This window comes from Heloderma suspectum, chromosome 3 (genome assembly GCF_057233095.1).
Source record: "Heloderma suspectum isolate Gila_16-S chromosome 3, 16-S_ref, whole genome shotgun sequence".
Lineage (NCBI taxonomy): Eukaryota > Metazoa > Chordata > Lepidosauria > Squamata > Helodermatidae > Heloderma > Heloderma suspectum.
In genome coordinates, this window is record NC_139460.1 from 289173972 (window position 1) to 289200744 (window position 26773).

The 26773-nt window shown below is 46.5% G+C and overlaps 3 protein-coding genes across 11 annotated transcripts in view; 1 reads left to right on the forward strand and 2 right to left on the reverse strand.

Annotated features, from left to right (window-relative positions):
• LOC146351398 (phospholipid scramblase 2-like) overlaps positions 1-16487 on the reverse strand; it is a 43334-nt gene extending 26847 nt beyond the window's left edge. For all 3 annotated transcript variants that reach the window (XR_014789591.1, XM_084847226.1, XM_084847225.1), the window contains exons 1-2: positions 15762-16487; positions 4652-4684 (exon numbers count right to left, since the gene is read on the reverse strand). Coding sequence is in view for 2 of the 3 variants with exons in the window: in XM_084847226.1 (XP_084703352.1) it covers positions 4652-4684; positions 15762-16338 (610 nt within the window). In the remaining variant the exon portion in view is untranslated. The remainder of the gene's footprint in view (positions 1-4651; positions 4685-15761) is intronic.
• The window catches only part of LOC146351399 (uncharacterized), a 40938-nt gene continuing 30299 nt past the window's right edge, over positions 16135-26773 (forward strand). The window contains exons 1-2 of the mRNA XM_084847243.1: positions 16135-17540; positions 22114-22242. Of these exons, the coding sequence (XP_084703369.1) occupies positions 17521-17540; positions 22114-22242 (149 nt within the window). The 5' untranslated portion in view covers positions 16135-17520. The remainder of the gene's footprint in view (positions 17541-22113; positions 22243-26773) is intronic.
• The window catches only part of LOC146351400 (phospholipid scramblase 1-like), a 31743-nt gene continuing 28777 nt past the window's right edge, over positions 23808-26773 (reverse strand). For all 7 annotated transcript variants that reach the window (XR_014789593.1, XR_014789592.1, XM_084847230.1 and 4 more), the window contains 2 exons: positions 26198-26359; positions 23808-24335 (listed from right to left, as the gene is read on the reverse strand). Coding sequence is in view for 5 of the 7 variants with exons in the window: in XM_084847230.1 (XP_084703356.1) it covers positions 24279-24335; positions 26198-26359 (219 nt within the window). In the remaining 2 variants the exon portion in view is untranslated. The remainder of the gene's footprint in view (positions 24336-26197; positions 26360-26773) is intronic.

Sequence of the window (26773 nt, forward strand, 5' to 3'; positions counted from 1 at the left end):
GCTTCCAAGATCAGCCGAGAGCATAAGGTTGATAAGTTTAGTTCATCGGTTATATATGGCAGATGGAGCCTAGACAAGACATTAGTCAAAATCCTGGAGGATGGTCTCCTTTCTAGTCCCAGTACCTAAAAATAAGGAGCTTTGGGGTGAAATAACCAAGGCATCATTACTCTCTTAGGAAGATAACAAATTGGGAAATGATAATAAGTGAGGAATCAAAGGGTCAAATTGGCAAACATCTATAGACTAAATGATGGTCTGAAAGGCAATGGGAACGGGGCCTGGGTTAATTATCACAGAGCAAAAATGGCATTGTGTATTTCACTCTAATAAGTACTTCTCTACAACTTTTGCAGTAATATACTTTACACCGACAAGATTTAATAGGGTGGTTTTGGTTGCTCTCTTTCATTGTTGGAAATGTAAGGCCGGAAGAGTAGATGTGTTATGGATGTCAGTATGCACAGGCATATTGGTTTATGACAGGTAAACCACAGATTATAGGATGTATTGTTGTATAGACATTTCATTGATTTTGTTTAATGTTATAGAATCTAATGTATTTATTTATTTTAATACTTTAATACTGCTTAATATATTAAAATCCCTAGTGGTTTATATTAAAATACAATATAACAATATAGAAACAAGATAAAAATAATAAATAAAAACAGTTAAGAACATTTAAACACATTATAGTATCATAATATAACAGGGTGGTAATGGAGTTCTTCATTGGTCAGAGAAAGCCTGTGTGAATAGGTATGTTTTCAAGAGGCATTTAAAACTGCCACTGTTTCGTCCTCTCAAATCGGTCAGCTAGATATCCTGGTCCAGAGTTGTTTAGGGCTTTGTATGTCAGCAACAAATCCCTGAATATGGCTGCTAATAGGCAGCCAGTGCAGTTCTTTTAACACAGGTCTAATATGTGTACATCTAGGTGCTCCACTGAACTAGCTGCTGCATTCTGCAATAGCTGCAGCTTCCAAACCAGGCACAAGGACAGCACCATGTACAGCGCATTATAGTAGTCCAACCATGAGGTTACCAGCGCATGGATCACAGTGGCTAGGCTATCCCTATCCAGGAATGGGTATAGATGGCCTACCAGCTGAAGCTGGTAATGGGTGCTCTGAGCCACTGAGGTCACCTGGGCTGTAAGTCGGGATGTATGGATTGTGTAAAATCTGTTCCTGTCTGGGGTGAGGCCAAGCCCCTTGAGATGTCTGACAGCTCCTATTCTGAATCAGAGTTGGAACAGCTAGATCAGAGCCCGGGGGAGAGACCTTCCATAGAGAGCCAAGACACTGGGAGAGATTCCTCTGAAGGCCTTAACAAACAGATGACCCAGGCTGAGTCCCTGCCCCCCCTCCACTTGAGAACCCAAGTTTCTGAGGAGGAAGAGGGGCATGACTTCAGAGGCACTAGGGCGCATTGCAAAACAAAGTGGGAAAAGTTAGGGACCGGGCTCAAACGCTCCGCCAGGATAGCCACTCTTAGAAGCCAACGTAGGAGGGAGCCACCCTAAGGGAGGGGCATCACTGAGAAACAAGTTCAGTTGTGAGGTTCACGCCCAAACTGGTGGCAACTTCACTACCTCCAGTTCGTCTCCTCTGATTAGAGATCGCAGATTAGTTGTTTAGGGCTTGAGGGAGTCTGAGAACTTTCTTGAAACTGCATTTGTAGAAAGGTTAATCTCTAGCAAAATAAAGCTGTATTTGCCTAAAGCTTTGTCTCCTTGTGGTCTTGACTGCAAAGGGGAAGGACGATCCCTTTCTGACAGTTCCGTCTGTCATTTGCAGGTTGTTAGGCGGCTTTCATTCTGTCGGCTGCCCATCGATGGAATTGGTTGGGGGCGGTTTTAGTTTCCAAATTTGTGTAAATTCGCACATGCAAAAATGCGCAAATTCCCACAAAATACCAATGTGCATTTTGAACTGTTTTTTTTTTTTTAATTGCATTTTTTTCCTAAAACAAAATTTGCACAAAATTCCCAAAGGTTAGAAAAATGGTCTGCAAGTCTGCGAAATCCGCCTGACAGGGGAAAACCCAGTCTGCTGTGGAAATCCATGGGTTGGATTCATAAAAATCCAAACTCATTTGGTTCCATCGTGGATTTCTCCAGCATCCCTAGCTGCAAGTGACAAGAATGTGTTTTGCCACATTTACAGGGCAATCCTATGCATATCTACTGAGAAGGAAGTCCCATGGGGTTCAATGGGATTTGCTCCTGGATAAGTGTGCATAGGGTTGCAGTCTTACTGTCCTGTTATTGTCCTTTTAGAGGTTCTTAAATAAACAGAATTATAAACAAGACCACAGTTCCCACTTTTATCCAGACAACAAACTGGTTAGTTGAAAATGAACATGAAAGTGAATATGATCTGCTTATGACCATGCTGGAAGAGCAGATGGGCAGGAGAAGCAAGTCTGTGCACATAATGCTAAACTATAATTTCGTGTTATATCCAAACCAGGCCATTGTATTTATCAAAGAACCTGCCATTTTACATGTCATGAGATTGACACAGAACAGATTAACATCCACATGATACCCTGGCCTATACAATACATGCTGACGTGATCTTCAAGAGGTCTCTAATAAGAATAAAGCTAATTTTAAAAGCCTCCATAGTGAAAGTCTTACAGTTTCATGTCACAACAGGCAGAAGTACAATAATTCTTCCAGGGAGGGCAATCCTATGTCTCCTAGACAGCGTCTGGGCGGCCATAGGATTTTTCAGATTCCTGGATCCGAGGTCAGAGACAGTGCGCTGACCCTGGACCCAGGCTTCCAAGCTCCCCACCCCTTGCAGCCAGCGTGGAGAGAACTGTGCCAGCTGCCTCTACAAGCTCACAGATGTGAGCTCAGAGAGGAGGAAAAGGGGGCAGTTCTATGGGTGGGGAGGGGAGGAGACCGGGTTGGCCGGCTTACGAATCCTCTTGCCACCCCAACCTCCTTTCCTCCCACTCTGCAGAGCCCTGGCTAGATGGGCAAAATCGCCCGTCTAATGAAAATGCAGGGAGAGAGGAGTGCAGAGGCAATGATTGCCTCCATGCTCCCCTCCTGCCCTGCATAGGATGCCCATCAGCCTTTGTGTTCAGAGCAGCTAGTTCAAAGTACCATTGCTAGAATCATAGAAAGCTGCTTGTAAACAAGTCAGGTCAATGGTCCACCTAGGCCAGTATCTCCCACACTGACTGGCAGTGGATCTCTGAAGGGGTCTTTCCAAGACCTACCTAGAGATGCCAGGGATTGAACCTAGGACTTCTTGCATGCCAAACATGTGCTTGATGACTGAGCAATGGCCTTTCAGTAGCTATTTTGCTAATGGGACATTTTGAGCACCTCACGCTTGTGTTTCATCAACTGTGCTGTGCTGGTCTGTTTGTGGATTTAGTTAAAAGTGCTGGTCTTTTAAATTTTAAAGCCTTTCATAGCTTGTGACTATGGTACCTGAAGGACCACCTGTCTCCACATATGCCTGCCATACATTCAGATTTTCAGAGGTTCTCCTCCAGGTGCCCATGCCATTCGAGGTCTTGTGGGTGGCTACCAAAGAAAGGGCCTTCTTGGTGGTGGCACCCCAACTGTACTCCCTAGGGAGTCTCCTCTGGCATCTACTCTGTCATTTCAGCACCAAGCAAAATGTGTTTATCCTCTTAGGGATTTTAATTGCATAATGTAATCTGTTTACATTGGGTTTGGTTGTGTGTTGTTTTTTTTTAGAATTTTGCTGATTTTAGAGTTTTGTTTCTATGTTTTAACTGTTTTTCTTCTCATTTTAAAATTCTTTTCTTTGGTAAACTGACCTGGGGCAGTATCCAGTGGTGTCATTCTGCAAGCTCAAACAGCGTTAGTGGAGCTCCGCCAAATCTTTCCGATACGCTAACGGTTCTACAACCACACTTGCGTAAACGTAACTTCAGTTGGATTCTCCTTTTGCACATAGTTTGGAACCTAGTTTCCACTAGTGCAGCACCATTTGCATTAGCAGAATGACACAGCTTGGCACTGCCCCTGGAAACTTACTCCACCTGAAGGGTGGAGTACAAATTTCTGTAATAAATAGATTTGTTTGCATGGCTGAAAATCTATGGTTAAATCCATATTGGATATGGTTAAATGCAAATCCAAGCACCAAAATCACCCCATTCCAGGTTGTCCATTCCCATCAGGCTGGGAGGGACTATAGTCCAGTGGTTTGAGCACATGCTTTGGATGCAGGAGGTCTGAGGTTTAATCCCCAGCATTTCCAGATAGGGCTGGAAAGAATCCTGCCTGACACCCTGGAGAGCTGCTGCCAGTCAGTGTTAACAATACTAGGCTAGATGGACCAATGTTCTGATTCAGTAAAAGGCAACTTCCTATGTCCCTGTGCTATCCTCATTGCACAAAGGTCTGACTGCTGAATCAGTGCACAGCACATAGTCTGTATACTAACAGAATCCATGTTGATGTAAGGTAGGGTTTTGTTATGCTATACAATTTCTGCTTCTATAGCAAGGTTTAAGTTTAACACCCACCTATTTCAGACTAGCAAAGCAGGAGCATTGAGATACATGCAAGCAAAGCTCCACTGAAGACCCATGCAGAAAATGCACATTCCAAGATCAAAACCTGTCATGCATAAAACATAATTTAACTCACCTTGCATTTTCTTGGTTTCAGATACAATTGTTCCTGAAAAATGAAATATTAATTTTACAATCCGGCCATACTTTTTCTACTACACAGATTTTTCCAGTTTGCTCTGTTAAGTCACTGACCAAAGAAGTGCTGTATCTGACCCGTACTTTTGTGAAGATAGCACTGGAGGCCCCCAGATGTGTGTCTCCTAATGTTACTCAACCACTCCTCTTCTGTTATAAGCTACAGGTAGAATGGCTACATGCTCCCTCCACTAACAGAGGCAGTATGCCTATGTATACCAGTTGGTGGGGAACATGAGAGGGAGGGTGCTATTGCACTCATGTTCTACTTGTGGGTTTCCACAGGCAGCTTGTTGGCTACTGTGTGAACAGAATGCAGGATTAGATGGACCCTTGGTCTGATCCAGCAGGGCTCTTCTTATGTTCTTAACTGCAACTGACTTTCCATACTATCAGGAGTACTGTACTTTCTCTATGTGTACATCCTGATAAGTTCCATCCACACCAGTGGGTGCCACATCACTGCTTTGGGTGAAGCCATTTGAAGCTCAGCACACATTCATTATAAGCCCTTGTGGTGGGCACTGCTTTATGACCCCATTTCATTTAATTAGCTCTAATAAGCTTTTCGAGCAATGTATGAAAGGAAAGCATAATCATAACAGAAGTATAACATCATAATGCTATAGTGTTACTTTAGGGATCAAGATGTTCTAGTGCTATAATACTAAAAATAATGGGCTGTATCCAATGTTAGTCCTACTTAAAGTAGACCCATTAAATGAATAGGACTTCACTGAAGTCCCATTAATTTTAATGGGTCTACTCTAAGTAGGACTAATATTGGATATAACCCAATGTTTAATCCCCCCCCACACACACCATTTTATCAATGTGATTACTAGTTGTGACCAGAACGTATTTATATAAATTCTTTTATTAAAAACATTACAGCATTATGGTATTATAACACTATACCTCTCCATACCATAAAAAGTGAGTGAATAAAGCATGGTGATTCCACATGAAATGCCTAGTGCTTAGTGCTTCCACATGGAAGCACTTTGCTTACAAAGGACCCTTGTAGAGTCATGAAACAACCCACAGAGAGACATACTACTCAGAAATTAAGCATGTTCAGAAACACTCGATTAGAATAACACATATAGTTTGATCTCTTGGCTTCAAACCCTAGATTTCCATAGAAAATCCACCTGTCTAGGTTAGCTCTGTTTGCACTGCTATTCTTTTAATATTGTTACCACTCACTTCTGTTAAATACTGTCACTTGCAGTAAAATGTCATGGATTTTTCCCCATACATGCATGTTTCAATTGTAGTCCCACTACATCAGGGTGCAGTTCCTGTCTTATTAAAGCATCTATAGTATTTCTGAAATGCTGTTAAAGTGCTGCACTCAATATGCCAACAAATTTGGAACACTCAACAGTGGCCACAAGACTGGAAAAGGTCAGTTTACATTCCAATTCCAAAGAAGGGCAATGCCAAAGAGGGTTTAAACTACCGCACAATTGCGCTCATTTCACAAGCCAGCAAGGTGATGCTCAAAATCCTACAAGCTAGGCTTCAGCAGCATGTGAACCGAGAACTACCGGAAGTACAAGCTGGGTTTCGAAGAGGCAGAGGAACTAGAGATCAAATCGCCAACGTTCGCTGGATCATGGAGAAAGCAAGAGAATTCCAGAAAAACGTCTATTTCTGCTTCACTGACTAAGTAGGGATGTACGAAAGTCACTTACCTTTTCACGGATTGTGTTTGTGGTGGGGGGGAGGCACTCCGTCCCTCCCCCCAGAATCCTTGACGGGGGGGGAGGCGATCCAGTCCTCCCCCCCCGGAATCCTGCCCAGCTGGCTCTGCTCCGTGGCGACTCCGCGGAGCAGCCGGCCAGGGCCATCCGCAGCCGGATTTCCGGCCATGGACTGGCTGGTGCGGACGCAAATGGTGGCCACCATAGCGGCTGCCATTTGCATCCAGCCAGGCAGCAGTGATAGGCTACGTAACACATTACGTAGCCTATCACGGCTGGGCAAAAAAAAAAAAAATGGCATACGCAAATGGCGGCAGCTACGGCAGCCGCCATATGCGTTCCTTATTTTTCGCCGTTTTAGTCTACGTAAATATTTATGTAGGCCAAAATGGCGGGAAAAAAAGGAACGCAAATAGCGCCCACTACGCTATTTGCGTTCCTCCTTTTTTTTTCACTGTAATAGTCTACGTAAATATTTACGTAGACTAAAACAGAGAAAAATAAGGAACGCAAATGGCGGCCACCATAGCCGCCGCCATTTGTGTATGCTGTTTTTTGTTTTTTCATTGGCTTGTCGTGGTAGGCTACGTAAAGACTTACATAGCCTATCACGGCAAAGACCAGGATGTAAATGGCGGCCACGGCAGCCGGTCAAAAGACCAGCCGCCGCCGCTGGAGCCACCGCCATCTGGAACATCCACCCCAGGTAAGCCTCGTCCCTGGGGGAATCTGCAGGGGGGGCAGGCCATTCCACCACAGATTTCGGGGGGGTAATGCCAGTGCATTCGGCCTCACTGAAATCCATGGCAGAATTTTCTGCCATCCCTATGCTAAAGCCTTTGATTGTGTGGATCACAACAAACTGTGGCAAATTCTGAAAGAGATGGGAGTACCAGACCACCTGACCTGTCTCCTGAGAAACCTGTATGAGGGTCAAGAAGCAACAGTAAGAATCAGACATGGAACAACCGATTGGTTCAAAATTGGGAAAGGAGTACGACAAAACTGTATATTGTCGCCCTGCTTATTTAATTTATATGCAGATTACATCATGAGAAACGCCGGGTTGGATGAATCACAGGTCAGAATTAAGATTGCTGGGAGAATGATCAACAACCTCAGGTATGCAGATGATTCCACCCTAATGGCAGAAAGCAAAGAGGATCTAAAGAGTCTCTTGTTGAGGGTGGAAGTGGAGAGTGCAAAAGCTGCTTTGAAACTCAACATTAAAAAAACTAAGATCATGGCATCTGGCCCCATCACTTCCTGGCATATAGAAGGCCATGAAATTAAAAGACGCTTGCTCCTTAGGAGGAAAGCTATGGCAAACCTAGACAGCATAGTAAGAAGCATAGACATCACCTTGCCGACAAAGGTTCGTATAATCAAAGCTATTGTTTTCCCAGTAGTAATGTATGGCTGTGAGAGCTGGACTGTAAGGAAAGCTGAGCGCCGAAGAATTGATGCTTTCGAACTGTGGTGCTGGAGAAGACTCTTACGGGTCCCCTGGACTGCAAGGAGGTCAAATCAGAAAATCCTAAAGGAAATCAACCCTGACTGCTCATTGGAAGGACAGATACTGAAGCTGAAGCTCAAATATTTTGGCCACCTAATGCGAAGAGAAAAGTCACTGGAAAAGATCCTGATGCTGGGAAAGATTGAAGGCAAAAGGAGAAGGAGACGGCAGAGGATGGGATGGCTGAACAGCATCACTGATGCAATGAATATGAACCTGAGCACCCTCCAGGAAAGAGTGGAGGACAGGAAGGCCTGGCGTGCTATGGTCCATGGGGTCACAAAGAGTCGGACACGACTGAACGACTGAACAACAAAGTATTTCTGAAACGTTAAAAAGACAGCAGTGCTTTTCTGCAACTACTGTTTGCCATTTTTATAGTACTGGGTTCTTCCACATGGCAGCCCACTTGGAGATGCTCTGTTATTCTAACAGGAATGCAAAACATCCAGAGCAGTCCTGCTTCTGAACTGCATGTAACTAAACAGGAGCACTTCTGTTTTTACTGAGAGAAAAGAAAGCATTTTTTACGCACTATTTTCAACTACATTCTTCTTTCATGGGAACAGTCTACTTGTGCACACAATTATATTGGGCAGTGCGACCTAATTGGGGTGGAGGGGAGCAAAGTGACCGGGCATCACTTCCTAAACCTGGCCAGCCGGCTCATGCTCTACTGTGGTTTTCAGCCTGGCAGACCTTCTCTTTTTGTAGAATTCTCTCTCGGCATCAATGGGGGGACTATACCACCTCCAAGCAAGCCAGTATAGCCAAAGGATGTGGTCTGGAGGCCTCTTGAGGAAACAGAGGGGATCTGGATCCAGTTAATCAAAAGCCACCACACCAATCCTGAAACAACCTACCTACCAATGATGAGAATACTGCCAGTGGTAGAACTATGCCTGTGGAGTTAGGAGTCATCCAAGGAGGGCTAAGGGTGCAGTCTGAAAGTATCAGTCAGCTGAGCTCATAGTCTCCACATTACAACACACTTGGGTACGAATTGTCCACAGCTGTAAGATAAGGAAGTGATACAACTTCCTGATGTGGATGCTGTGTGGAAATCTAATGGGTTTTTTTCCCCTTGTATAATTTGTAATTGTGTTTGGATTGCCATTTTATACTGTTCAAAAACACATGTGTATATTTCCACCACCCACACCCTGCTTAATTGGTAGGGATCCAAAGAGTCATGCCTCTAGTTTTGTTTATCTAAGGAGGCTTTTTCAAAGAGAAGGACCCAGCCAGCCACCTGCAGCTACAGAAGAAACTGCCTTTGAAATTGACAACAACCTTCAAAATAAGGCAGTGGTGGATGTATTTAATTCAAAGACCAAAGGGAAATTCTATGTGTCCTGGTCTAGCTCGAGCATGTCTAAACTAACATGTTAGAGGGGGGGGGGACTTTTTGGACCTGTGGGCACATTTGGAAATTTGAGTAACTACTGTGGGCACCACCACAAAATGGCTCCCATGGAGGATGTGGCAAATTACATAATACCAGCCATGAGGACCTGGCTTGTCAAAAGACAAGTAATTCACTGAAGAAACTGAGTACAAGCAAAGGAAGGGTCTAAACTACCTCCTCCTGTGCCATCAGAGCCCCTGCCCAGGAAAGTGCTGTGTGTGTGTGTGTGTGTGTGTGTGTGTGAGGGGGGGGGCTGGGAGAGAGAAAGAGCAAAGCTAGGGACTGGAAGGAGGGAATAGTGAGAGAAAGAGAGAGGCCAGGAAGGGGAGAAACAGTGTGGCAAACAGCAAGGTAAAGAGAAACAGTGAGAGGCTAGGAAGGGGAGAAACAGCAAGGCGGGGGAGAGAGAAAGCAAGGCTAGAGGGGAAAGAAAGAGTGAGGAATAAGACTGGGGAGACAGAAATAGCAGAGCTAGAGGCTGGGAGTGGGGCAGTGGGGGAGAGAGAGAGAACGAGATCGCAAAGGGGGAAGGACTGTGTGGGAAGAAGAAAACTGAGCAGGGCCAGAAAGCAAATCTTTCCTTCTCTTCCTGCTGAACAGCTGATCAGCAGCAGGTTCAAGAACAGAAGGAGAACCTGGCACCCTAACATTTTTCAAGGTTTTTTAATATGAAAATAATTTTTTGAAGGGGGCAGGGAGTGGAGAGCTTCATGGGCACCCTGGAAGGTCACTGTGGGGGCCACGTTGGGGACCCCTGTGTTAAAGCTAGGAATTACTTTTCCAGGTTCTAGTCCCCACTTGGCCATGAAGCTCATTGGGTGGCTTTGGGCCAGTCACTAACTCTCAGCTTAAGCTACCTCACAGAGTTGTTGTGAAGGTAAAATGAAGGAGGAAGAGGATTTTGTAAATTGTCTTGGAGTTTCTTGGAGGAGAAATTAAGATAGCAACACAGCAAAACACTGGCCGGCAACTAGGGACCACGACCAAGCAATCTGAAAACCAAAGGCAAAGAAGAAGCAGACAGTGGGCCAGTTCGCACGATTAAATAACCCATGGGCTGTTGTTAGGTTATTTGAGGGTTGGTGTCTCTGGCCAGCCGCCTGCCCACCCCCAAAATAAGCCATGCTGCCTAGGTACAGATGACACAACAAGCTGTGCCAGCGGTGATTAGGGAAACTCAGCCAGCACACGCAGAGGGGGAAATATGCCACTGTGGCTTGTTAACCACATCATGATCATGCAAACCGACCCTATTTATCAGGGGTGCAGAACCTCAGTCAGCCCAAGAGCCAAATTCCATTTAGGGGAAGTCGAGGGGGGGCGGAGGGATTCCAGCAATAGATGTGGCTGAAGCCAAAAGGTGGCATGGCCTAAGGCAAAAGGAACAGGATCCAAACTCCAAAAATGCCAATATACAGTCAGGGCCAGAAATATTGGAACAAGGATAACTGTTTTGGCAGTTACACTGCCAAAGTGTACACCACCAGATTGAAGTTGAAAGGAAACACACCCAGACGGGAGCAAAGTCAGGACTGTCACCTGTAATTCAAGGGGTTTGAAAAAAGTGGGGCACTAACCATCCAGGAAGTACAGCCAGTGGCATACACCCAGACCCATTGTTGGTGGCTCATAAGTAATGGAACAAACCAACATCATTTCAAACTTAAGGATCACCTTTAATACCTGGATGAAAATTCTTTGTAGTCAATGACTGCCTGAAGTCTGGAACCCATGGACATGACCAAATGCTGAGTTTCCTCCCTCGAGATGCTTTGCCAGGCCTTTAATGCAGCTGCCTTCAGCTGCTGCTTGTTTGTGGGTCTTTCTGCCTTCAGTCCTGTCTTCAGTAAGTGAGAAGCATGCTCTATTGGGTTGAGATCAGGTGACTGACTTGGCCATTGAAGAACATCCCACTTCTTTGCCTGGAGAAACTCTTGGGTAGCTTTTGCTGTATGTTTTGGGTCATTATTTATCTGCAATATGAAGCGGAATCCTATCGGTTTCGCAGCATTCAGCTGAATCTGAGCAGAAAGTATAGCCCTATACCCTTCAGAATTCATCCTGCTGCTTTTATCAGCAGGCAGGTCATCAATAAACTGCAGTGACCCGGTTCCATTGGCAGCTATATATGCCCATGCCATAACACTGCCTCCGCCATGTTTGACAGATGATGTGGTATGCTTTGGATCATGAGCTGTTCCTTTCCTTCTCTATACTTTTCTCTTCCCATCATTCTGGTACAAGTTCATCTTGGTTTCATCCATCCAAAGAATCTTATTCCAGAACTGGGCAGGCTTTTTTAGGTGTTTGCTGGCAAAGGCTAATCTGGCCTGTCTGTTCTTGAGCGTTACCAGTGGTTTGCACCTTGTAGTGAAGCCTCTGTATTTACATTCATAAAGCTGTCTCTTGACTGTAGATGTTGACAATGACATGCCTACCTCCTCAAGAATGTTCTTGACCTGGCTAGATGTTGTGAAAGGGTTCCTCTTCACCATGAGCAGAATTCTGCGGTCATTCACTTTAGTTGTCTTCCGTGGTCTCCCAGGCCTTTTGCTGTTGCTGAGCTTGCCAGTTAATTCCTTCTTTTTCAGGATGTTCTAAACTGTTGTGTTGGCCACTCCCAATGTTTTTGGGATCTCTCTGATGGGTTTATTTGGTTTCCTCAGCCCAATGATGGCCTCCTTCACTCGCATGGAAACCTCTTTGGACCTCATGTTGGGAGTTCCAGTGAACAGCCACGAAATGCAAATGTAACACTCAGAACCACCTCCAGGCCTTTTATCTGCTTGATTGGTCATGGGGCACCCAGGAAACAGGCCACACCTGGCCATGCACCTGCTTGTCAGCCATTCATTCCATTACTTATGAGCCACCAATGATGGGTGCGTGTGTATGCCACTGGCTGTCCTTCCTGAATGGTTAGTGCCCTGCTTTTGTCAAACCCCTTGAATTACAGCTGAAAGTCCTGACTTCGCTCCCATCAGGGTGTGTTTCCTTTCGACTTCAATGTGGTGGTGTACAGAGGCCAACTGCCTAAACAGTTATCCTTTTCCAGTATTTCTGGCCCTGACTGTATTTTAGCTTAAAATGGAGAAAAAACTGCATGCACACGCGCGCGCGCACAAGCTGGGAAACCACGAATATATTGATATTTGGAACGGGGAGGGTGAGGCCAGGACAAAGGGCTGAGGCCTTCTGGGGAATCTCAGAGGGCCAGATTAAGGCTCCTGGAGGGCTAGATTTGGCTCCCGAACCTGAGGTTCTGCACCCCTGATATGGCCTGGTTCGCGCAAGGGAGATTAAGCCATGGTGGCTTGCTAGCCCCCCTTGGCATGCCAGCTGTATGCTGGCCCGATTTACATAATTACTACAGCCATGCACACATGGCCTCTCAGAATTCCCCACCTTACTTGTGGGCAGAGAAATCTGAGGGACAATTTCACTAAACTTCCCCAGTGGGAGGAGAAATTCTCAACAGTTTCTCCCAGGTAGGGCTCCCCATTGGCAGGGCTTGTAGCACAGCTTCTTTCTTTTTTGGTTAGGGGTTTGGGGGGTTTCATGCTGCAACAGCATCAACTGTCTTGGCAGGCCGGCCCCCAGTTTGCATCCACCGCAATGCAGGTGGGGGCAGTGGTGTGTCTAGCTCCAGGGAGGAGGTGGAGCTAGCGCTCTGCCAAAATCTGTCCTCCAATTTTCTAAAAGATTTCTCCCCCCATGAATGAGGTTTCCATTGTTCTGCCTCATTCAGGATGTTTCATAATTTATGTTTGTGATGTTTTTGAGCTTACCGAATCACAGCTAGGCTCCCAGGCTGCCTGCGTGTCCTGATCTGAAAAAGCTCAATGGGAGGAATTACCTCATGGTGCCTTAAACTGGGCTTTAATTGAAGAGTAGGATGCTGAGGAGGCCAGAGAGATGATCGTACAATGAAGAACAGGACACTTGTGCTCACTCCTCAGCCATCTCCTAAGTAAGGTAAGCCCAAGAAACCCAAGACCAACCCACGAGAACTTCTCTGAAATTTCTTCACCACTGGATTTCTTTTCAAAAGCTATTTCTCTTCTGTCACATTGAATGAGAATGGTCAGGAAAAAGTGTGGGAGAAATTTTTGGCACAGTACTAATAATTACCCTTGCCGGGCACGGCTTCTTTGGTTGTCCAAACCCAGCGAAGGTGGCTTGTTGGGGTGGTTAATGAACCACCCAGAACCCATGGCCTACACAAGAACCTGGGGTGGGGGGCTTGAATAGAGATCCTGGGGCTCGGGGGTGGTGTAACCTACAGTGGGCTGCAATGATCATGTGAACCCAGTCTATATGTCTTACTTCAATGAAACCATTGCCAAAGTTTGACAGAGAACACAGTCAAGAGATCACGAGATGTTTTAATGACATTTCCCTGTGCAATGCAGGGCTTTTCCACATGAGGCTTTTAACCCACCACTTTACTGAGGCTTCTGTTTCTGGATTCTTTGTGGGATTAACATTGGCTCTGTTAGCCGTGGTTTTGTTCCAGGTTTTTTTCTTTCTCTGCCTTTCTATACGTTCCATTACACAACTACTAGGTGGTGCTGCGGTATAGCGAAATTGCACAAATATACTCCGTTTCATGCCTCCGTTCAGAAACATGCCAGACTTTCCTCATTAGAAAAAAACCCTCTAAAATGTTGGCGAACCATGGGAGAAGCCCTGGAAGATGGCAATGTCATGTAAAGGACCGGCAGACTACTGTGAGTGAGAAATCACAAGTGCACAATAAAAGCATCGTGTAGAAAGGCTCGCAGTTCCTGCTGCACTAGATACAAAAAAAAAGTCTCCAGCACCTTAATAGTTGTGTAAAAGAGGGCCCTTGCATGACCTGTAACACCTGCTGAAATGAATGTATTGGCTAATATGACAGAATTAGAGACAGGAGTACTAGCGTTGTCTTCTTGGTATGGAAGGCAACAGACTGGCTCAGGGCTTGAAAGGGCTCTGGGCAAAAAATAGCCTTCAGCAGGGTACTTTTGTTGGTGGGCCCATCTGGCATGGAGGCAGACAGCAGTGGCGCTCTGAGCAGTGCTGGGTGGCAGGTGGTTATTTTAATTTCCCACAGAATTTGCTGCAGAGTGACACTGTGTCAGGGGCCTGGTGGGAAAAATAAACGGCAGTGGGACACAGCAGCTGGGTGCTACCCCTGGAGTACCAGGATGGAAACTTTTTTAAAAAAATGGGGGCCCGGGGGAGGCATCAGCAGGGAGTCCTATGAGCGCAGCTGCCCATGGATATCAGGAGCCGACCACAGCCCTGATGAAAGACAAGAGCAATTGTTTAAAGGTTCAGAGTTTCCCATCCTACAGGATTCATCCAGTGTAAGGCACAGTTGTTCTCATTGCTGAAATTCCCTCTTTGCCATAAAGGCAAGAACCAGTTCTCCTGCTTCCCCCACTTTAAGAGGATTTACTGGACTCCTTGGTGGCTGCAGGTTCTGTACTGAGAAAAATCTGGACTCATCCAGAGCCATTTATAAATGAACAAAACACAAGGTCCTCAATCCTGCTAAAGGACTGCAATCCAATACAGACATATTTGGGTATAAGCCACCAAAAGAGGCGGCTCTACCTCTGTGCAAACAGGTCCACATCACTCTGCATTTCCCAACAAACCAAAAGGGAACGGACATCCGTTGCAATTAATGTCAGTTTCAACGAGACTCAAGTCATGACTAACTTTGACTGGCTAAAGGCCAAATAACTAGCAGAAAGAGTGGCAATGTAGTTTCCTCCCCAACCCTTATATAAGACTAAGATTTGTGGGCTGATGTTGGATGGGAGGCAGAGCAAACATAGCCCATGTCTCCACTCCACCCCCCCCCCATATCATATTTACTGTGAGAGCTAGGGAAAAAATGACTGTTTAACCCTTTCATTCTCAGCTTGTCTGGTCAAAATGACCCCCCCACCACCACAGTTTTTCTCTTCCCTAAATCTTAAGGGTGGGGAACGTGCAGCCTTGTTGGACTACAGCTCCCATCACCCCGACCCAGCACCGCTTGGTGGGGCTGATGGGAGTTGCAGTCCAACACCTGGGTGGGACTGGTGGGAGTTGCAGTCCAACATCTGGGTGGGGCTGGTGGGAGTCGCAGTTCAACATCTGGGTGGGGCTGACGGGAGTTGCAGTCGAACATCTTTGCACACGACCAACATCAAGTGCAAAGCTCGCACACTTCTTGAAACGGCAACAGACAGAGTCCGCACGCACACACCATGTTTTCTTTTGCTATTTATTTTAAACTCATGGAGAAAAGCAGCTGGCCCTGATCGTCGTCGCCCCCCACCCCACCCCACCCCCGGTGACGATACTTTTGTATTAAGAACCGACTTCGAAACAATCGCACAACATAACCGAGACGCTCACTCAGCACCATGCTCACTACCTGACTTTGGAGAGACGGGCTCTGTGGCTGGAATAGCTCGCCCAGAGGCAGACAGCCAGCAGGTGACGCTTCTGTGGCTGGAATAGCTCGCCCAGAGGCAGACAGCCAACAGGTGACGCTTCTGTGGCTGGAATAGCTCGCCCAGAGGCAGACAGCCAGCAGGTGACGCTTCTGTGGCTGGAATAGCTCGCCCAGAGGCAGACAGCCAGCAGGTGACGCTTCTGTGGCTGGAATAGCTCGCCCAGAGGCAGACAGCCAACAGGTGACGCTTCTGTGGCTGGAATAGCTCGCCCAGAGGCAGACAGCCAGCAGGTGACGCTTCCCCCAGCGACAGCAGGAAAGCTGCCCCGGTCGGGTTTTGGCCTCTGCGGCGCAAGGGCTGACGGAACCGACCCGCTTGGGGAGGGGAACGAGTTTCTGGTTTCCCGCCCCTCGCGTGCTCGCAACTTTCTGGGACCTGGGAGGCGCGGAGGAGGCGCCTCGCGGCCGGCTGGGCCCTGGCGAACGCCCCCGTCGCGAGCGAGTTCCTTCGGCGCGAAGGCGCGCGGAGCCCGTCCCCGCCGTCTCCACCCCGCATCCCGTGCCGCTCGCTCGTCCGCTCAGGCCCGGGGGAAGAGATCAGTACCTTGGCTACTTCTGGGTCCCCGTTCGCTGCTTCTGTCGCCAGCGGGCTTGGAAACGCCGAGTGCCCGGGATGCCCCGTTAGAGACCCGCCCTTGCAACTGCAGCGAAGAGAGGAGGGGCTGGGCGGCGGAGGGGAGAGGAGAGCGCACGCAGCCCTTCGTGGGCGGGGGAGGCGACAACGGGGGCGGCGAGCGAGGGCCGGGCCCAGATCGGCCCTGCCGCCAGCAAGAAGGGGAAGCAGAAACGCGCCCGGGGCGCCTGGGCAGCCGGAGCCGTCCGCTGCCGCGGAACCATCTTTACAGTGTCGCCAAAGGCACCTTTGGCAACATGCAGCAGTGCTTCGTCGCTAAACTTGGAGCGTGTGAAGCCCGCTTGGGAGGCCCGAGGCGGGCTGTGGATTCCTTCCGTGAGGAGGGAATCAGGGGAACTCTGCACGTGTTCAGGAGCATGCCCGCTTGATTGTGCCTCCCGCGTTCCAGGGCTGACCCTGCGGATTGCAGAAACATTCCAGGCCTGAGCGCCGCCAGAATTAAGACCCATGCTTATATATTTATTTGATATGAAATAGGGGTTTTCAGTGCTAGTAGTAAACAAGCCAGGCCAACGAGGAGCCTTGCGGCGAGACTAAGTTATTTAGATGCAGTCACTGTCAGGGATTTTAAAAGCCTCAGACACGCACTTCAAAATATCAGTTTTCTCACAATCTGGAATATATAGACTTGCAGTTACATTTTTAATGTTGCCAGAGCTGGTGTAGCCTGGTAGTTGACATGTTGCTTTCAATGCTGGCTGGGCTGCAGACTCGAGCACCCTTGTTGGACAATTCACAGCCTCAGCTTGTCATCTGTAGAATAGAAAATTCTAAGGAAAGGGCTACTAAATAGTAGCAATACCAGAGAAAATGACCGGGGTATCAGGGAGAGAAGATTTAGCTTCTGAGGCAATGGCTGCCTCTCATACATGAGATTGGGGGGGGGGGGGGTGTTAGTGGAAAAGAAATAGAACCATTTTATGCTGGGGAGGGTAGAGTTAATTTTTCAGGGACGACGAATCTCCAGAGATGTGCCCTGTATGCATAAATGACTGATAATCTTATCTCTTTTAGAACGTTCAGACTTTGAAATGGAATGAATACATGTGTACACCAAAATATTGGTATATATCCCAGTTTAGTACAACCCTGGGGCTTGCTGTCAGCTTGTTCATATAAAGTAGATTCACTCATGCACATGCCATGGCAATGTCTGGGGCTTTCCTTGACAGCAGAGGGAGTGGGGGACAGGGGCTCTAAATACTGATCTGTATGACAAATAGTTCACTGCCAGCTTCCCAGGAACATGACATTTGTTTCACTTTATTTTGTTGTGTGAATGCCCAACTTAAATCCTGGCCAGAAGACACATCTGGGTTGCAAATATTTCTCATCTCCTTTTTGCATGAAGAGTTAACAGCTGTTGAACAAATCTATCAACAGCTATTAGTTATGAAATTAAAGAGGTTCCATTTGGACACAGTGCAAATGGGGCCTGCGATAACGTGTTGCCGTGTGGAGTGCTCCTGTTCAGCCAGCCATGCCCTTTCCCAGCATACTCTGTTCCGTTCCTCATTCCCCCTCCCACAATGGTCAGCATTTCATGCCCATGGCACCAAGAGTGGCTGGCTAGCCAGCCAGATGGGCGGCTAACAAATCTAATAAATAAATAATAAATGAATGAATATGCACTTCTCATTTGGCTGCTTTGAGGTTTTCTGTTATGCCCTTCAGGTTTTCTTCCCTAATTTTTTATTGTTTGTATTTCTGCAAACCAGAGTTTTATTTTTGGTATTTCTGCAAACCACAACAAACTTCTGCATGCTTGTTCTCCCAAGCATGCTGAGACCTCCCTCCTGTGCCTGGGTGGTGCAATTTTGGCTATATAAGGATAGACTTTTGGAGAATTGAGATTAGTTGCTATACCTGCTACCGCTGACTACCAGTTGTTGGGGGAGGGGGCTATAGCCTCCATGCCTTGCTCTTGGGCTTCCTTGAAATATCTGGCTGGCCGCTCTAGAAAGCAAAATGCGAGACATAGTGGAACTTCGACCTGATTCAGAAAGGCTTTTTCTCAGCGTGTAGATTTATGTAAAAATGCCCATGTGATCACTAGCCTAGTAAATGTTTGGCCTGTCTGCTCCGCCGAATTGCCTTTGATGCCACCTATGGCCTGTCTGCTCCGCCGAATTGCCTTTGATGCCACCTAGCGAGGACTTGCTGAAAGGTGTAATGCTTACGGACTCTGCCTTCCTGAAGCAAAATGAAGTATAATTAGTCATCCTCATTCATTTTTAAATATATTACCCCCCCCACACACGTACATATAGAAACATAGCCATTTCTTTTCCATAATTCAGATAAACCACCTTCACCACCCAGTCAGAAAAATCCACCTTGTCTTCCTATAGGAGGTATGCACGTAACCTAAACAAAGTGTTGCAGCGTGGAGTGCTCCTCTTCCGCATCCAGCCAGCCATGCCCTCTTTTAGAATATTCCATTCCATTTCCCTTCCCCAGTTCTCCCCGCAACCCACCAAACACTCAGCAGGCTGTGATTATTAAGCATGCTCAGTCCCTATCAGACTGTGGGTGGGGGGGATTGCCCCCTTAGGTTTCTTCCCTGACTTTTTCTACTTCTGAAAAGCTTGGGCTTCCTGCAAGCATACCAATACCCGTCTTTTGTCTCTCTGTAGTCCCATTTTGGTTGCATAGCCATCATACCTTAGTATCGGAGTTCACTATTAGAGGAAGTGATAGTTTGCCTAGAGGCATAAGACTATTTCTGAAAGACAGTCTGACTGGTAAATCTACTGGTTTATATATTTTTTTCATGACCCTCAGCCTCTCAGGGTAGCAGTATATGTCATGATTGCCATGGGGAAACGTGATATTTTCCACACTAAACAGGAAATGTGGACGTAATACATGTGTGTCCATGTATCTGGTAAACCTGAGCCAATGATATTTCCAAATGCAGGTTCATGGGTACTGATCTTGGACCGAAGATTGTGGAAATACTAAAAGCAGTCTGAGTTTGCTGGGGAAACAGGCTCTTGCCCATAGGGAGGTACTGTATCAATTCCTTATTGATAAGAGTTTCAACAGGATAGTCCATCAGATTGGCTAAAAGCTCTTCAGTGGCAATCTGAAAAGGAGCCAGGGACGGTTCCTTTTGGTGCATTGGGCAGGGCCCCATCTACGATCCAACTCCAATGGCTGCAAACAATAGAACTTGTTTTTAAATGTTTTTGCCAGTGATGCGCATGTGCGCAGCATCCTATCCACGCATATACAGCAGCCAGGTGATTGGCCCTGCCTGCGGCCAAACTGTGTGTGTGGAAAGGAGCAGAGGGCTGGGTATGCTTACGTCTTCATTTCCTCAGGCACCAGTCCTGAGCTCTTTGGATGCCCTATTTGAGCATCTTCACCATCCCGATCTCCTTCACACAGAAGCTTTTATCCCATGACTTACTGTACCTTCTTCTTCTGGATTCTTTTCGGGATTTGAATGGGCTCTGCATAGCTGGTTTTTCTTTAACTGCATAACTCTACCTGCCATTTACACTGGTGGGTGGACCCTGGCAGGATGTTTTTGGATCTCAGCAGCATTGTATGCCCCTGTCCACTCCCTCTGGGGTATCTCCCCCACCCCAAAGCAAGCAGTTACACTTCTCTCGTTTGTGTGTGAAGTGCTGAAACTTCGCAACTTTGGAAGTCCGCCCACCCCCGACATGCGCAAGTCAGTATTGTCATTGTAAAAGCAAGCAGTAACACTTAGTTGTGTATACACTGGGAGATGGGATTGAATGGAAAGGGGTTACACTTCTGTCATTTGTGTATACATAGGGATTGAATAGAAAGGGTTAAAAAGTTTTCCGGGCAGCACTGGCAGAGCAGAGCAATCCCCCTGATCCTATTGTCAAGCGCTGTTGGGGCGGTGGTGGGAGCAGGCAAGAAGGAGAAAGGGAGGAGAGGCAGCCAAGCCCCTCTACCAAGCTTACAGACTCCCACCATGTTGTGCTGTCTGGTATCCAATAGCAGAATGGCAAAGAGGCGAAAGGGTACAGGCTTGGCAGGGGGACACTCCCACTCCATCACACAGGCGTCGTTATGATAACTGCACCCCCAAGAACCGCCCACACAAAAGCAGCGCAGTGCATCATGGCAGAAGTATATGGGCAGGAAGTGGCAGTTTGATGGTGCTACCTCAAAAAATACCGCATTTTCCCCGTTAAGAAATAAAATGGGGGAAAGAGGCGGGACAACAGTTGCAGGGCAATGGCGTTGTGTAAAGCGTGAGGGTAAAACCATGACCGAAGAATGACAATCGCCCTAAAAAAGATCTCTCTGTGAATGAACACCCCCTCCAAGCAACCCAGGAGATTATTATAGCAGGGAAAGGGCGGTACAGCCCAACACCTCCAGCCAGTCTGTCTGCTGCTTTTCTTTAAACCATTGGCCCACATGAGTATAAAGGAAACAGCACCCAGAGCGATTTACTACACTCTCACAGTGAGGCAGTAACATGGGTGGAGCCCAAGGCTGACTTTTATGCCGGCAGGCAGTGCACATTTAATTCATGTAATTAATCAGAGAGTGCGTGTAACTATGATTTAGTGATTAATTTGTGTGCCTGCGAGCAGGGCAGCCATTAGCTATTTCATCAGCCAGTCAAGCTAAAGCAGCAGCCAGGAGGCAGGCATTATGTTGCGTCCAAAATAATTTGGATATTTTAAAAAACCCATCTCCTGTTAGGGGTGGAGTTGTTTGGGGCTGTTTAACCTATTTTGCTTGAGCAATTACTCCAGTGTGATCCAGTTCTTCTTATTTGTGAGTAGACCATGGTAAATGGGATTTTTATACTGTGTTGCTTCTTACTGTTACTTTGGGGGTGGGGGGAGGCTGTGAGGATGATCCGGTAAGGAGATAGTGGATGCTATGCAATGGCTTGCTGGTGGAGCAGGGCAAGTTGAGGTCAAAGGATTGCTTCAGTGTGTTGATGGGAGCAGACCCAACTTCTCCCCTGTAAGCATTATCTCCATTTCCCCTTCTGCAATGGGTTGCTACTCGGTTAAAATATACTCTTTTTCTGTGTTACACTATGCAGATTCCACATGCCCCTCTCTACATACATACATACATACATACATAGAGAGAGATGAGGGAAGAGTCCTTTGTGGGCATGGTGTTACAGTGATTGTGCCTCAGTTTCCCCTTGCACAATGGGTTATTTCCCTTTTCTATGTGATGTGTTGCTGCTGTACCAGACAGACAAATGAGAATGAAAATGAGTGCTTTAGGAAGCAATCCTATGCAAGTTTAGACAGACAAAAGTCCTACAACTCCCAGCATTCCCCAGCCAGCTATGGGTTTTGCTGCTATGCTGGCCAGCTATGGCCAGCTACCCAGCTATGCTGGCTAGGGAATGCTGGGAGTTGTAGGACTTTTGTCTGTCTAAACCTGCATAGGATTGTACCCTTAATATGATGTCGAGATCAGACCCAAACTCTCTCTTAGTGCAATCATGATCCCTCCTAGGGGGTGGGGTTTTTTTTTTTGGCAATCTTAGGAATTTCACTGAGAAGTAAGTCCCAGTTTGTTCAATGGGGCTTACTGCTATGTGAGTGTGCATTGGATTGAGGCCTGGTAGTGCAATGGATTTTATTGTGAGTCATCTCTTTTTCTTTTTCCCAGGCTGAAAGCTCTGGGACCAACTCCTCTGGGTTCAAGGAGTGGTGTGGCGCCTAACTGGAGGATCAGGGTGGCTGCAAGGGGTAGCGGAGGCCACACGTCTTTTTTTCCCCAGTACGGAACTGAATTAAGGTAAGATACTATTCTTCCATTTAGCTAATGTAATGCACTGCTCAAGTGTACTTAGACCTTGCAAGTATGAAATAAACAGTACCAACAACCTAGTCATTATCTACCATTTCCAACAATACAGTATTCTTAGGAGGACGCAGCAATAATGAAAAAGAAAAAAACAGAAGGAAAAGGAAGAAGAAAGCAAGAAAGAAAAAGAAAAAATATAAAAAGTTACTTAAAAGGATTAAATTTAAACTCCATTACACTTAAAAGTTATACCTATAACATTGCCAATATTACAATTCAGTACAGCATAGATAATCAACCTTCAGTATCATATCATCAGTCTTATAGCAAGGGAACAAGCCTACAATTCATTTCCACTAACCATATATTGCCCTTCAAAGCTTAACAATTTAACTAGCCAAAAATATTAGTAATCAAAGTCTCATAATAATGATAGTAATGATAATAAAAAAGGAAGGAAATTTAAAAAGGATAAGAAATAGCAAGTATATGCTTTTTTGTGATCACCCTTTCCCCCCCGGAAAATGGCTATCACAGAGCTTGACGCCGCCATCCGGGTGAGTGCAGGTGGCTCGGCGAGTGCCAGCAGGGGGCAAGCAGGGACAGGGGCTTGGTGAGCACGGCCCGGGGGTGTGGGCGAGGTTCTGCCAGATTCCCGGACAGCATCGGGCCCCTGCACCATCCCTACTCAGTACCAAGACATAGACCACCTCTGTTAGCTTAGGCAGGGGAAGTAGCTGAGGATTCCCTCCCAATGCAGATAGAAGCTTTAGTTATGGGGGATTTTAATCAGAACCATGGTGGTGGTCGGCAGGAGATTAAACTTTCCTTCCCTCCAAAAACCTGATGTGCTCAGGACCACCTCCTCTCCAGCTGCTATTTACACTTAAAAAAAAAATTAAAATGTGCATGCTAATTGCATTCACACAATCAGCATCTAGTTTGGTCCTGTCTGGGGGAGTATTGCCAGCACAGGGAGAAGGGGCAAAAGCAGAGAGAGAGGGAGAGGGAGAGAGGGAAAATAAGGTGACAAGATGGAAGGTGAGTAGAGAAAAACTGAAGGACAATAGGACAAAATGTGCAGAGTCAAGCTCGGTTTCTAATCTAAAGTCAAATGAACAGAATTTTAGCCCCTAAGTCAATGCCTGAAGGTGTCACCAGCACCCTTCAACACAGACTACTGCTGATGATGTAGTCTTAGTGCCAGGACCCTCCCTCCTGGGTAGAAGAGTGAATAGGCTGAAAGTGGATATAAATTGGATTATGTCAAATGCCAGGCAGAGGGAGTTGCAGCTTCCATTAGTTTTGTATTCCCCCCGCCCCATTCACATCGTTCATCATTTTGATATAAAGAGACTGAAGCCTTCTGACACACACCAATTGTACAATTGTCACTGGCATTTTTCTCAGTATATATATTTTTAAAATTTCTGTGTGTAGGTGGGAGAGAAGAGCATAATGTGTGTAATAAATCTTACACACATTATCAGGTTCAATATGCATTATAGTGGAAGGTGCTATTTGTCAAAAATAAAACACTCAAAACCAAAAAGTAGTATCTTCAAAGTTTGCTTTATATTGTCTCTGCATAGAAAATATAGGCATGATCCTTAATTTAAGACACAGAGCCTTTTCCGTTTCTCACGACAAACTTTTGCATTGCCCATGTGTGCCACCCCCCAGAGCACTGTACATAGGGAAGGATCTCATCCTATTTATTTAGATTTTTACCCTACCTTACTATCAAGAAAAATGGCACTCAAGGCAGCCCTATAGGTATACATTTAATATATCAAAAATAATAAAATGAAATAAAAACAATATACACTTCAGTGTGTTATTAATTCTAGAGCAGCTCGCCATAAATTGGAGCATTATGGTACTATACGTGTGACAGCAGCAGCCATAGTACAAAAATAAAAAGTTCTAATGAAAATCTCTTATACGACACTCCGCATTGGCCAAGCAAGAACAGAAATAACATGAGGCTTTTCTTCGAAGTATTTATAATGCAGATGGGAGCTCTGTTACCAGACTCCAGTTCCCTGGCGCCGATTTTGTCCGTGTTCAAAAAACATGAAATCCTATACAGGTGTGGGGGGGAAAAAAACACCAATAACCAAAAAAGGCAGTAATTCGACAAACTCCAATCTAAAATTATAACATTCTCCCATTTTTATTTTACAAGAAGTCTTTGAAAAATCCAACCTATTTAAGAGAAAAGCCTTTGGTTGATACCCACATAATCCAACATACTGCAGTGCCACTGGAAGACTGGAGAATAAGTTTCCAGCATGTTCTACTGCGATATTTGTAATAACCAACACTGCACCATTCAACTGCAACCTAGTCCTGGTTCACACATAACAACCAACCGCTTGCCGCTCCTGCTTTACATCTGCTTTAGCAAACTACCCAGGAATGCCCGCCCCATTCCTGGGTTGTTTGGTGTGACGTGCGAACCCAACACTCTGGGTTTTTGAGGGAGAAACAACCCAGAGTTTTAACCAACAAACAAACCGTGGGTTAAAACTCTGGGTTGTTTCTCCCTCAACAACCGAGTTTGCTGGGTTCGGTCATCACAGCAAACAATCCAGGAATGGGGTGTTTCTAGGTTGTTTTGTAATCTGGAAGCAAAACGGACACGGCAACTGGGCAGGCAGCAGTGAGCTTACCCATGCACGGCCCCAACCACCTATGGATTAAACAAGCTATGGGTTGTTATGTGCAAACCAGGTCCTAGTGAATGGTGTGTTCCATTATCTTAAGCATTTCATTTAATTCAGCATTTTTTTCTCCCTCCCATCTGTATCCTTGGGTTGAAGGGAATTTGGCAGTTAGTCCTTCCCAGTGCTGGCTGATGGGCAGCTCAGTGTTATGGATCAACATAAGCTGCAGCAGTGCAAGCAAAGTGTTGTGCCAAAGCTAAATTGCCTATTGCAGCTCACCTAACAAATGCCAGCAAACCTGGCTTCTTTTCCTTCATCAGCTAGGCACTTGGGATATTTGCACCATGCTCCCTATCAGCCAAAAGGATTCAGAAAGCCTCACAGGGTTCACAGTGCCTGATCAGAGGCTGGGGGGGTCAGGCACAAGCATGGAGGCATTTAGATTCTACATTTAGATTCTACATCCTCACATTTAGATTCTACAAGCAACTGCCTCAGCTCAGCAATAAGGGGCCAATCTACACGGAGCCTTTACTCTGGTTCTACTCCACCCCCAAGACGATCATGTCAGATAATGTATGCCCCTCCCCATAGCTAGTGCGGCATTTCTTCCCCAAATCTGGTCCCCCCCCCCCCGCAACTCATTTTGTAATGGATGTTCCCATCACAGCGGCTTCTGTGCAGTTTGGGAGCCCATGTGAGCTCAGCTGGCTTCAGCGCAGGCTGGTGGAAATGGTGCTGATTGGCAGAAGGGAAAGTTGCATGGGGCAGGGGCAGGGGCGTGGGGAGAGCAGAGCGCCAAACATGTCTACCCGGACGTAACTCATTGCCTTCAACTGCACTTTGCCAAGTACAGGAGCAGAAGGGCCAGGAGAATTCCTCTGCCTGTAGTTTGTGTGCCGGCATGGGGAGAGGAGCCAGCCCTGATGGTTTGAAACTCCACAGTTGTGCAACAGAGGGGGCAGGAGCATGGGGGGGGAGCCAGATTTGATGCTCTGAAACTGCAGTTATGGAGCAGAGGAAGTGTGAAGGTGGCCTCCACTCATTTGCTACGCCCACCCAACCCCTGAACAAATGCCGTTTCAGGTGCCGTTTTGCCCTATGCAAGTGTGCGTTTTTTAATGAATACACCACATTATTGGCTACCATTTGCCCTGGGAGGAGCTAACTTGATTTCATGAAAATCCATATTTAAATGGAATTGCCTCAAAAATCATCTCCGTGTAGGTTCGGCCCCCATCACTAAACAGCATAAGATTTGAGACCATTAGACTTACTATGAGGAAGCAAGCCCCAAGCATGACGGCTTTCATTTTAACGTCCAGGTCCCCTGGGAACTGGATTCCAAAGTTGTCAGCATCTGTAAAGGCCTCCCTCACAAAGCCGGTCCACTGCTTCGAAATCCTTCCAACTGTGTTCTTCTCATCTACTGACATCACCTAGATTTAAAAGACAGAGAGACACCTGTGAGGGGAAAGTTACTGAAGGCATTTCAAGCCTTCATAGGTGCATGTGTTTAAACCAGTCTTTCCCAACCTGGGACCCTCCAGATGTGTTGGAACTACAACTTCCAGCATCCCCCAGCCAGCCACTAGCATTTGTCAGCATCAGAGGGGCCATATGATGCTGCAGATCTCCTCTCCTGTGGCTGGAGACACAGCTACAACCTTGGAAGAGATCCAATCCTGAATTCTCCCCCCAACCTGCTGCAGAAAGCCCCACAGAAATTTCTTTACTGAGGCCTGAGCTCTGACCTCAGGAAGAGGATGGGGAGAAAGGGAGGGAGGGGAGAGGCCATGGATCCACTGGATCCAAAAGGCCTCTTGGCCCTAGCACCCAGCCCAGGAAGTTGA